At 45.5% G+C, this 13,085-nt stretch overlaps 1 protein-coding gene across 5 annotated transcripts in view; it reads left to right on the top strand.

Annotated features, from left to right (window-relative positions):
* The window catches only part of GLT1D1 (glycosyltransferase 1 domain containing 1), a 90,687-nt gene that overhangs the window by 42,521 nt on the left and 35,081 nt on the right, over positions 1 to 13,085 (top strand). For all 5 annotated transcript variants that reach the window (XM_007090037.2, XM_042962327.1, XM_042962329.1 and 2 more), the window contains 2 exons: positions 5,134 to 5,170; positions 6,931 to 6,987. In XM_007090037.2, coding sequence (XP_007090099.2) covers positions 5,134 to 5,170; positions 6,931 to 6,987 — 94 coding nt within the window. The remainder of the gene's footprint in view (positions 1 to 5,133; positions 5,171 to 6,930; positions 6,988 to 13,085) is intronic.

The raw sequence follows: 13,085 nt of genomic DNA, 5'->3' as shown, positions 1-13,085 counted from the left end.
TGACAACGTGCCTACTTTGTGAAGGGCACACTCCCAGCGGGCTCTTTACCGGGTCTGCACGCTGTGTCGTTAATATTTATCACACGAGTTCAACGCCAGTTGTGTTTTGGGAAAACGCTGCTCTGTTGGTTTGTGAAATTATAACCTTGATGTGGCGTTTTTAGGAATTTGGTTCACTACCCATCTCTAACTTTGATGTGTGACTTATGGAAACGTAAAGCTAATCTATACAGAATGTTGGTTTCTTATTACTGTATGTAATACACATTTCAGCATGCAAATTTGGGTTAAAAGTGAAGGATGCTTTCTCTAAATTCACCAGACTTTCACCAGAAAGTGTGACTATTTCACAGGAAGAACGAAAGAAAGAAAGAAAGAAAGAAAGAAAGAAAGAAAGAACGAAAAAGGAAGGAAGGAAGGAAGGAAGGAAGGAAGGAAGGAAGGAAGGAAAGAAGGAAGGGAGGGAGGGAGGGAGGGAGGAAGGAAGGAAGGAAGGAAGGAAGGAAGGAAGGAAGGAAGGAAGGAAGGAAGGAAGGAAGGAAAATTAGGTATACATCTTAATGGAAGTTTTTTCTCTCCACGGAAGCAGTGATCGTGGGTTTAATATGTCTCTGTTGGGTCCAAAACCCCACAGGCTTACAGAAAATTAAACTGCACTCTTAACCCACTTTCTCTAAGAAGTTCTCTGCTGAAAGGACTTTCTCCAAATTCTAATATTTATAAGCTGTTTTGTAAACATCTTGAGTTTGAATAAATATTGCTTGAAGTGTTTCTTGAATTCGAAAAACCACAATGATAACCAAAATGGCCCATGTGATTCTCTGACGAGGTTAGCACTGAGCTAAGCCTTCTGGTGTCTTGACATTTTGGAGTTTTTTGTTTTTTTTAGTTTGGAGACTGTGCGTCACTGCCTGCTGGGGCTTACCGTTCTGTGGCTCGCCTCGGCACTCAGAGAAAAATAACTGTCTCGAAGCAGTTTAGGTATAGGCAATACGTAAAGTGTACTTTTCCTTTCAGTGTGTGCGTATACTCATCAAAATTCTTTTGGAAATTGCAATGCAGAAAGCAAGACAGATTTCGTGGGCTGTCACCTGTGCAGCTGGCAGGACAGGTGAGCTCACTAAGCCAATGGAGGTGCTCCCTCGTGCCCACCCGTCTGAATGAGCCGCGTGTGAACTAATTGCTGACCTATGTACTGAGTGCATGTTGTCCTGTGAACGCTTTCTCCCCTTCTTCCCGCGTGGTCCACTGCTCTGTACCTGATTATCTCTGAAAATCACACCAGCAGCCGCAGGAGCCATGCAGACCACAGCTTTTGTTATGGTTCCTACTGTCATGGAAACTCAAAGTCATTCCCCTCGTCAGTTTCATCCTTAGACGCCCTCCCTACTTGTATGTGGCCCTCCCTGCAAATACCCTGTAACAGAAACTCCAGGGACTGATCACACCCTAGGAAGCTAATCGTTTTTAATAACTTCCATTAAGATTGGCTTTCCTCAGAGATTTCTCGATAGAAATGCAAATGTTCCTTGCATCTTTCTTCCCCAAATGAGATCCCTGGGAATTGGAAAGTTTTAATGTAACTCAAAGAATGGAAAACGCATCAGTTCCAGAGCGTAGACCGCCCCGCCCGGCACCTTTTACACGATCATGACCTGGGGCTCAGACATCTGGAATGATCAGAAGTGCTGAGAATTCCTCAAATCACCAAGGAACAGAAAGGCCGGGAAGCTTTTGAATCACATCAACGATTCCCAGTAAATCTATTTACTCCATAGATTTAACTGTTGTTTTTTTGTTTTTTGTTTTTTAAGACGCCTTCCTTCAGGTTTTCCTGTTGGCGTTTCTATTTCCTGTGCTGCCAGCTAGCTTTGGATCCCACGGGACTGGATCCCGATCCAGTCTTCATTCAGAGATATTCCTCACCCCATTCATGAATCCTTTCTTTTCTTGAAAAATCTCTCTTTGTCTGGTTCAGTTGCAAGAGCTCAGTGAAAAGGCTGTGCCCCATCTATCTTCTTTCCTTGCTTAAAAACTGATTTCCAAGGGAAAGCGTAGGGAGAAAGGAAGAGAACCACGTTCCCTGAAAAGAGCCCAAGTCCTATGCGTTTTTGTTTTTATTTTTCTTAACATAAGTATACTTTGAAGCTTTCCACTTCTGAGCCATGAGTTTTGTAACTCTCTGAAGAGCACTTTTAACGAAGCCATTGTCAAAAGTCACGTCGTCATTTCAAAGTAAAAATCAGTATTTCGTCCCAGAGACTGTGCGTATATTTCAGAAATAATACTTGCTGTGGTTTCTACTTGCAGAGAGCTTGATTTGAGAAGGTTATGTAAATCAAAAAACAGGGGGTTTGTTGTCACTGCCTGTTATTCCATTATAAAAAGGCATCAGTTACCGTTTGGACCTGCTAGAAAGTCAGGTGTATTTGTAAGTGTCTATCCGACAGGACACTGGCTTTTTATACCTGGTAATGGGCCAAATTAAGTAATGGGTTTCTCATAGACACTTCCCCACCCCCTACATGCACACACGCTCACACACAGTCTTCTTTTTCATCTCCTGCATCAATGAGCTAATCTTGCAAGGGAAGTGATATACAAGGATTTTGACTCTTGTGTTACTTCAAGGCAAGAGAAACAATAATAAATATTGAGAAAAGAAAGCTAATTTGTACTTAGAGCATTTTAATATAGATAATGTTTTTCAAAATCAATATAAGTCAGTTGGCTTTTGCCAGATTTCTTTTATTACAGAGATTAAAACTAACCCAGGTCCAGATTTCATATATATATATGTATATATATATATATATATATATATATATAGTAACTGCATTTTCTCGACTTGCTAGGATGAGATCTTAAAATACCATTCGTAACATGTTTAAACATCTATATAGGACTTGATACTTATTTTCTGATGGTCTAGTAGATTTAGGGGAAATAATGCTCAGATATATGCCAAGACCAGCAGATAGATCCAGAAGTTTCCACACAGAGTCCATTCATTCTGCTTATGGAGTTTGGATACCAGTTTAATTAAGTTTTGTTTGTGTCAGATGGAATTTTCTTGAAGGCAGCATTTTGGGCCTATGCATTTCTACAGTAGATGGAGCGTATTTCCAATGAAAACAGTGGCAAGGCAAAAACCCTATTTTGCCTTCCCTCAATTAATCAAATCTATGTAGAATTATATTGAATCTGTTTTTGTCAAACGCTGGTGTTCACGTTAATGTTCAAATGCCAGGCTGGTCTGTGTTTGCCAGCGTGTTAGCCTCGCTTTCCGAGCCAAGGTTTTAGACTTGGGGCTGGTTGAAGGCACCCACAGGCAACTCCATACTCCAGTAAAAGTCTCTCCAGCCTTCCGGTGAAATTATAATTACACAAAAGGAGTATTTTAGGGCTTGGAACTTCTATTTCTAATTTCAAATTGTTGCTAGCAGCCATTTTTTTTCCATTAAAGTTAACTTTTTTTTTTTTTTTAACTGGTAGGGAGGAGAATTTTTTAAACTTTTTTAATGGTTTATTATTTTAAGAGCATTTTATTTTATTTTATTTTAAAAATTTTTTAATGTTTATTTTTTGAGGGGGGCAGAGAGAGACAAGAGTGTGAGTCGGGGGCAGGGGGAGAAAGAGAGAGAGGGAGACACACAATCCGAAGCAGGCTCCAGGCTCCAAGCTGTCAGCACAGAGCCCGATGCGGGGCTCGAACTCACGAACCGTGAGATCAAGACCTGAGCCGAAGCCGGACACTCAACTCACTGAGCCGCCCAGGCGCTGCTTAGGGGCTTTTTAAAAGGGGGGTTCTTCCCTGCTTTATGGAGAATTGAGGATGGTCCAGGCTTTTGAGGCCTTGGGTGCTTCTAAGGATTCGATAGAAAACGTAACACTCAGGACCAAAGCAAAGAGCACCAAGTCTCCTGTCTGTGTACCGAGTTGCATTCAGCTCCCTGGAGACGGCGGGATGCTGTGCCTCCCACCCCCTTCCCATCCACCGGGTGGAAAGCAGGGTCACCCCCTTCTCCCTGTCCACTGGCCTCCTTGGTGGGACCGCTTTGGCGTCGGCTAGTTTTTCCAAACCTAGAACTGATTGAGGGTGTGGGTGGAAGTATGTCCGCACCCACGCGCACCAGCACGGGCTCCACGTCACCTTGGGGGTGACGGCACCCACCCACCCACATGCAGGCGGGGGGGGAACACCATTCCTGAGCTGGGCTGGTCCCCTCATGCACCGGTGGGATGCGTAGGTCTCATGACAAACCGGTAAAGACCGTACCTTCCCATCAGGTTCTAAACGGCCATTGGCGCCTACGTGACCCGCAGCCTTCCGCGCTTTGTGTCGAAACTCGATTTTAAAAGTATTTAAGCCACCGATCCAAAATGAGTTTAAGAAATGGATTCTTTTTCTCTCTAGTAGTTTTCTGAAGGTCCACCAGAAAACACCGCCAGGAGTAGTGAGTTTATATCTTGGTACAAACGTGCTCCGTCACGTCACGCAAAGTGCCGCCTGGTCCAAGTCAGAGAGGCACTCGGGGAGGGTCCTTACAGGGTCCCGGAGACCAGTCCTTCCCGCGCCTTGAAGAATCTGCCCCCACCCCCCCACCGTGCCTGTTTTCCTGTTTCTCAACATACTGGATGTGCTTCTCCCCTCCCCTCACGACCCTCCCTTCCCCCCTTCTCTCCCTTTCCTCCCCTTCTCTTATCTTCTCCACAGGTGGGGGTTGGGGAGTGTATTGTTTCCATTCAAGGATATGTGTCCCCAAACAGCTAGGGCACAAGGTAGACAGACACCACACGGGCTCTGCCGCTGGCTTGTTCTGTGTCTGACCTTCAGTAACTTTTCTACTAACGTCGTAACTGGAAAATTGTGATAACGCACTGCGCCTAATTTAAGGGACCTCTTTCTTTGTGCTTCTGACCTTAAAGATGCTGTGTTTTAATGGGCTAACCCCATTAAAGGCAGAAGGTAGTCTGCTTTTAGAAAGTAACTAGTCTGTGAGCATCTGTGTGGATGATCCTTTGTGGTGTTTTCCAAGGCGATTTTTTTAATGACCTTCCTTTCACTTCTAAAAGACGTTTGTAACGGGCTATCCGATTTACACTGTTTTCTCTCTCCTCTCTTTTCAAAAGCCGCATGCTAGGGGTAAGATCTATGTCCAGAGTCAAGGTAAGAATTTTAACATGTACGTATTTTTAAAACATGAGTCCATTCAGAGACCTGTCCTGAAGTGTTTGTGGATGAATACAGTGTCTTAGACTTACCTAATAATGATTAGTAGAATGGGTATGCTTGGTATTTCCTTACACGAAGATGAAGGACAGATATGAGAGCATTTATAAAAGAGTCATTTAAAATGCAGTTCAGTTAACACTTTCCACCAGCAGAAGCACGGTGCACTCTCTCGATGGCGTGTTTACAACAGGAGACCCGAGTGTGTCTGTTTTAGTTGAGATGAGGGGAAGTGCACCCCCCGCTTCCTGCCCTCCCCCAATCCCAACCTTTCAGGAAGCTCTCAGCATCTCCTAAACACAGTGAGGAAACCACTGTCTTATTTTTTTTCTAATGTTTATTTATTTATTTTGAGAGAGAGAGAGAGAGAGCAGGGGAGGGGCAGAGGGAGAGGATCCCAAGCAGGCTCGGCACTGTCAGCACAGAGCCCGACACGGGGCTCGAACTCATATACCGTGAGATCGTGACGCAAGCCGAAATCAAGAGTCAGACGCTCAACCCACAGAGCCACCCAGGCGCCCGAAAGCGCTGTATTATTGTTTAAACAACAGAAATCACAGAAAGAAGCGGTTCCAAAGAACGTGTAGCTGCAAGCCTAGGTCAGCACAGGTGTTGCAGCCAAGGCCACGAGTTCTAGTTTCGTGAGGAGTTTTCCAAGGTGCTGAGCCCCAGAGGGGCCCGGGGCCCCCAAATCCCACCTCAGCCGCACGGTATAAACCCGCTAGGGGGTTCAGTGACATTTGTAGCAGAAGAATTACTTATCAAATAAACCCTTTCTTGGAACTCCCACTTTAAAAAGAGATGCCGTGACTCAGGATGTACAGAAGGCGTGTGAGTGTCAGGGCAGGTGCGGGGTTAACACCTCCCTGTTCCTCCATCGTGGCCTGATTTATAGCCCGGGGAGCACATGGGTGCACCACAAAAACACGGCTTTGAAGCACACATGGGTTTGGACGCAGCCTCCACCCCCTACGCCCTGAGTCGCTGGGAACACCGTTTGAACCTCCGTGAACCTTAGTTTCCAGCCGGATAAACCGGAGGGGTCAGTCTGCCTGGCGAGGCTTTAAGGGTTTCCAGGAGTGCGTGGGCGCCTGTGCCCAGGGCAGGCTTGCATGCATGCTCATTAAGTAGGACAAAACTGAGTAAATCTGCATAGCTCAGGGCAGATGACAGTCTCACAGGTACATTGCAGACAGGGTTACATGACTTAACTTACATTTCATAAAATGTCAGATTCTCCCCGTTACCAAGATAAGCTGTTAAGCGTTGCCTCTGAATTTTCTACATCTTAAGATGTGCAACTCCGAGAATGTTAAACTTAAATCCATCCGAGGCGATGATACAGATAACAGGATGTGTGATTTGGAGAGGGTTGAGATCAGGAATTTTAGATTAAGATGTAATTGCTACAGGGGGGCTGTGTTTTAGAGGCCCGTAACTTGCATGCATTTTTTAGGGACTCGCGTTTTCCATGACCTGGCGACTGTCCCGCCCAGTAACAGATGGTGAGGTCGAGGGGGTGCACCTTTTCTAGTTGGGAACCCGTGGGCTCCCATGCTGGAGGGATGAACAGGTGTTCACGAAGCACTCAGAACGTTGAGTTCTTTGTAAGAACCACGCATGAGACCATTATGTAAACATCAGCACAAAATAGCTCGTTACTCCTCATCGTCATGGACTTTCTTTCTCTTTCCCAGGAATCGTGACAGGACCAAACTCTGCCTTTAACTGGAACACCTTTCTTCACCAGTCAGGTGAGAGATGAATCTTCTTACATGAGTTTGACTGGAGTGCATCTTGTCACTGGCGTCGGGTACATGGTATGCTCACGTGGCTTTGGAAAAGAGGCCCAAAGAAAGGGGCTTCCTCAGGTCAAAGAAGTCAACGGTTTTAGGTGAACAAGGGAAGGAGGTGGCAGGAATGGGAGCCAGACAGGATTAGGACACACGTGGCTTCTCTCCGTTTCCGGAGACGTCATTAGTGGTCTCATCCTTGGGAGAGCAGGAGGAAGCACGGGTTTGTAGGAGGATTTTTTTTAATCTGTCCTGGGTTCAAATCTTCTATTCGATACATGTATATACGGGGGCACCTGGGTGGCTCAGTGGGTTAAGTGTCCGACTCTTGATTTTGGCTCAGGTCATGATCTCACCGTTCATGAGATCAAGTCCCACATCCAACACTATGCCAACAGCACGAAGCCTGCTTGGGATTCTCTCTCTCTCTCTCTCTCTCTCTCTCTCTCTCTCTCTCTCTCTCTGCCCCTCCTCTGCTCACGTGCTCTCTTTCAAGATAAGTAAACTAAAAAAAAAAAGGTACATGTGTATATGTGAATATTTTCTCCTATTTCCTCTGGTTTACCTTTTCATTTTCTCCTAGCTCACCCATTTTTATTTAATGGTTAATTAGCAATGTTTGAGCCCTAAGAAACCTTTGCCTGTTCACAGTTCACAGAGATATTTCCCCTATTTCTTTTCCTCCAGAGGAGGAAGTGTTTTAGCGTTTTGGCTCTTTCATTAGGATCATAATCCATCTGAAATTAATTTTTGTTGTTGTTGTTGTTGTTGTTTTAAATTTTTTTTAATGTTTATTTATTTTTGAGAGAGACAGGGACACATTGTGAGTGGGTTAGGGGTAGAGAGAGAGGGAGACACAGAATCCGAAGCAGGCTCCAGGCTCCGAGCTGTCAGCACAGAGCCCGACGCAGGGCTTGAACTCATGAACCGCAAGATCATGACCTGAGCCGAAGTTGGACACTTAACCGACGGAGCCACCCAGGTGCCCCTGAAGTTAATTTTCATGTGTGGTATGAGATAGGGAGGAAATTCATTTCTTTCTGAAAGTGGTTCTAGTCTCATTCGTTGAAAGTGTTTTTCTTTCTCCATCGAAATGCTTTGCTGAAAATCAGCTTTCCATCTACCAGTGTCCGTTGATCTATATACGTCTGTCCTTATGCTGATATCACGTTGTCTCCTGCTGTTGGTTTATAGAGCATGTCAAGAAATCAGGTAGTGTGAGTCAACAGCTCTGTGTGGGCTAACCTAGGTTTTTTGCATTTCCATATACACTTAACACACCTTGTCAGTCTATAAAATCTATAGATCAAGTTAGGGAGAATTGACATCTTAAAAATAATTTGTCTTAAAATCTATGAACATGATATATCTGTCCTCTTATCTAAGTCTCATTTATCTTCATAATGATTTGTACAGGTCTTTATGCCTTTTTTAAAAAAATTATTCTTAGGGATTTTATTATCTTTGTTGCTATTATAAAGTCTTTTTAACTTTTACTTTTGAATTGTTTGTTGCTAATATGTAAAAACACAATTGAGTTTCGACGTTATATTCTGAAATCTTATGCACTGACTTATTAATTCTAATTACATCATGAGTTTCAATTCCTTTATAGTGTTATTTTGAATTCTGTAAACTTATTTGATCCGTCCCTTCTTAAACTTTTGGATATGTAGTGGCGGAGATGCTAGGATTTCAGTCTTCGTATATTTGCCAAGTTGTTGTCTTTGGAACACCTAAAAACAGAAGCTCTGGGTTAGGTTATGCCCTTAATCAGAGCGTTCGTACGTTGTGCGCAACGTCTCCTGGAAAGGTAGCATCAATGTGCTTGTCTGTCAGCCATGCTGCGAGGGCGCCATTTTCCCTACATGCGGTGGAAGTAACAGTCTAGCCTTTGTATCTTCCGTATATGGTACGATCCAAGTGCAGTCACAATGTTGAAACAAAACTTTGTCGCACAACATCTTTAAATGTAGAGAGTTTGCTGTCCACAGATGAGGCCCCTAAGTGTATACTACTGGGGACTATCACTCCCCTGTAGTCTGACCAACCCGGCAGCTCTGCTGAAGATGTGGGAACAGCTGAGTGGACTCACCAAATGCAATGTCAAGTTTCGGAATACCTCTGTTTTAACCTGAACTGCTTCTCCCGAGAGTCAACGGTGCGAGCGGACTGTAGGTGGGGAGCTGACGTTGCAAGCCCGCTGGCAACTTCGGAGAAGAGGCTGAAAAGACAAGACTCCAGGCCCCGTCCGCAGCCCGCATGTGCGTAGCTGGTTTTCGCTCCAAGCACAACAGACGAAAGCCCACCCCCCCACACACACACCGAACGTCAGAGTCAGGTTCCCTTGGAAGAAGAACATTTCCAAGCATTTTATTAGAAACGGTTTTGAAGTGCATCCATCAGCCTCAGGGCCAGCAGCAGGGCCGTCCTCTGCCTCGCGAGTGAACCCTCGCTGTCCCGCTGCTCTGTCACACCAGCAGGTGTGGGCCATTATTCAGAACCAGTGCGCCCGTTTGAAATCGCCTCTTGTGCAGTGACTTCATCGTCCATATCTCACGGGACGCCCGTTGTGGTGTGCCTAAGAGTCATAATTCCCAATGGGGGAGAGATTTCTCATCAAGCCCAGAGTCTCATGGCTCATCGTTTCACCGGTCTTCCTACCGAGTGATTAACAGAACAGCCGGGAGACATTCAAGACGCCTCAAGACGGCCCTTCCCCCAGAGACCCGCTTGGCGGCTCCGTCTCGACATGGACAACTACACGCTGTAACTGTGTCCAGGATACACGGCAGAGGCGAGCTCGCTGGGGTCGTGGCAGCCGGCTCTGTCGGATCTTGGCCCAAGGGTGGATGCGGAATTCATCGGCGTCTCCGGGTTTGGTGACCAGGCGTCCAATCTCATTTGTGGAGCCGTTTATCTTTGTCGCAGGTGACTCTGGAGAGAGACTGCCTTTCCCACCCATCCTCGATCGTACCCTTGCCTCCACAGCCCGTGATGGTGATTTGTCACTTCTGCTTTGAGCTTCAGACATCAAAGACAGAAGAGACGGTGAATTGGACACAGAATGTTAGTGATCAAATACTCACCCTCAGAATCCTTGTGAACTGTGTAACCTTGCGATCAAGGGGAGGGGGTGGGGAAGGGCCTTGGTTAACAGCCCAGACCCACAGGGGGGTACTCGATTAGTCACCAAAGTGTAGGGTCTGTTTCCTCAGTATCTGATGTCGATTTGATGACGCATCCTTCCTCATGGTATGACATAGGTTTTGCCAAAAATACTCAGTTCTCTCTCCAAGTCCTAAGTTTCAAATTACTGAATCTTTTGAGTCCAAAACATTGCTTTTATGCTAACCAGATTCCATTTTCCAACAGATCAACTAGGAAAAAATAAAGACTAAAGTAGAAGGGCGCCTGGGTGGCTCAGTCGGTTAAGCGTCCGACTTCGGCTCAGGTCATGATCTCCTAGTTTGTGAGTTTGAACCTTGCGTCGGGCTCCGTGCTGATGGCTCAGAGCCTGGAGCCTGCTTTGGATTCTGTGTCTCCTTCTCTCTCTGCCCCTCCCCCACTTGTGCTCTGTCTCTATTAAAAATAAATAAATGTAAAAAAAAAAAAGATTAAAGTAGAATTTTTTCACATATTTACAATAGTTATCCTGATCAGGAAATAAAAGCACAGACCTCAGGTTGGTTACCTTGGAGTTTGTGCATTTGCAGGTACAACTTAAACATTGTTATGGTTCAGTGATGGATGATTCTTGCTTCTCGATGGCAATGACCGACACATCGAAAGTTAGTGATTCTTTGTTGGTCATCAAACCCCAAAAGTATGAAACCTTAAATTTGACCGTACCTTCCCAGTGTTCTGTTTCCCGTTTTACTCAATTTCTATTGCTAATTTGTTTATTTCATTTTCTGCCTCTCTCCTTTTGTAAACTATACTTCTATTTTCCTGTGTTTCATATGGAGAATTCACGTTACCAGATCCCGCAATATATCCATAGCCTCCAAATCAGATTTTTCAGCTAACATTCACCATGTCTCATGCACTCAACTGAAGTTCTTGGATTCTTTTCTCCTTATAATAACCCATGAGAAAAATACACAGAAGACAGCAGAGAACGTGGCTCACTGCGGACTGGGTTTGTGTTGTGGAGTCATCTGACGAATCACCGGGGGGCTGGGCAGTGGGACTGGCACCTAGCCTGCCGGGGCCCATACGGTGCCAGACCGCGAGAGCGACTCACTCTGTTTTGGAGACAAAAATACCACTCTCCAGGAAATGGTAACATCGGAAGGACGGACGTGTAAATCGTGCATTTGTGAGGGATGAGTTCAGACCTTGAGTCACGGTAAACGTGGTTGCTCATAGAAAAACAAAGGGAAGAAAACTAAGTGTGGAGTTAAAAGGAAGAAATGAAATCCACTAAAACGTTGCCTAGGCGTCTGCATTACTTCCAGATGTCCACGGGCCAATTTCTTTTAATTCTGTTTTGAAATCTAAGAATGGCCACCGTACGTGCCCATAACCCCGGCCAGGGACACAAGGGGAGTCTGTGCTTCTGTGTGCTGCTTCGGCACATGCTTGTTTGATCATGCTTTTCCAGCTGTTATCTTTATGTCTTTGACAATGCTACCGTTGTGTGTGAGAAGTGCACAGAAGCTGTTCAAACCCAAAAGCTGCGTCTGCATTTTATTTTTAAAAATCTTGGAAGTCCTAGAATAAAGCAGAGCATTTAGTCCTTTGTCCTGCCGTCGGCTAACTTCGTTTCCTAAAGTCTCATGACATTTAATCTCAACCCGGGAAGGAGATGAGGAGAGAGGCAAGAGAATATTAGGCTAGCACCGTGTCCCTCCAGGGTCTGGTGGGTCGGGGCCCTCAAAATCAGTGAGCGAGTTGGGGGCCAGCACGTTTAAAACTTGAAATGAGATGAAAGGAATACTTCCATCAGAGTTCCTTGTATGTGATAAGGCTAATATTGTTTGCAACCATGTGCGTATACAAGCTTTGTCATGTGTATGAGGTCTCGGTACGGTATGTACATCTTACCGTAAGTCATGGAACGTTTTGAAGATCAGTGTTGTAAACCATGCGTTGCTCTCCCTCAAGGTCGGCTCCCCAGGCATCTGGGGTTGGGGGCAGGTGGGACCTCTGAGCAGAAGGCGAGCACATCTCCCGAGCCTGCTGTTCCGGTAGCTAACGTGTGTCACATCCCAACAGAGGAACACAGCAGGTTTCCACATCTGTGCTTGCCGCACCGCAAAAACACAGAAGAGAGTGGAGTCTTTGTACCAAGACGTCACATAAGTCCTTAGAATACTGCCGCTTTGGCTGCCGTCTCTGGGCGCCATCTTGCCGTGTTCGCTTCGGCATTGTTCCTTTCCTCGGTTCAGTAACACGGGTTCTCTGATTTCCCCCATGTGGGCACTCCATGCTCCTTCTGTCTTCTCCTCTCCTCCTCCTCCTCCTCTTCCTCCTCTTCCTCCCCCTCCTCCCGCCTCCTCCTCCTCCTTCTCTCCCCCTCCTCCTCCTCCCCCCTCCTTCTTTTCTTCTCCTTCTCCTTCTTCTTATCCTGTAATTGAATAGATATTCCATGTACATCATGATGATGATGCCCGTGATGTCACGCCCTGCCCAGTGGACCACATGTGGAGATACATCACATCAGTTTCTCCCTCACTGGGGATTTTTTAAAAAATATAAACTGAGTGCATGTTTGTGTGTGTGTGTGTGTGTGTGTGTGAGCGCACATACCTTGTGCCCTGGGCTAAGGCTTCCTCCCTTAGTTAAGTGGGTGTCCCCTGAGTTTCTCCTTGTACAGCTGTTACCTTTCTGTTGTAATTAATAAATAATTGCCATGAAGGCACTTGTCATTTTTGTCCTCACCGCACGTTCACTCTCTGGCTTCAGTGTTCATTGAGGTTCTGGCCTAGTGATGTGATTTATCTTTCTCACACCTGACCTTCCTGTCCTTAAAGGTATTTGTCAACTTCATTATTTACTAAAGGGAAGAGCTTGTGTCCTGGCCTCAAACCCCTCCACTCTTGAATTCAGATTCT

This window comes from Panthera tigris, chromosome D3 (genome assembly GCF_018350195.1).
Source record: "Panthera tigris isolate Pti1 chromosome D3, P.tigris_Pti1_mat1.1, whole genome shotgun sequence".
Lineage (NCBI taxonomy): Eukaryota > Metazoa > Chordata > Mammalia > Carnivora > Felidae > Panthera > Panthera tigris.
Note: the sequence above shows the minus strand (reverse complement) of the source record. Positions and strands in the feature narration are given on the sequence as shown.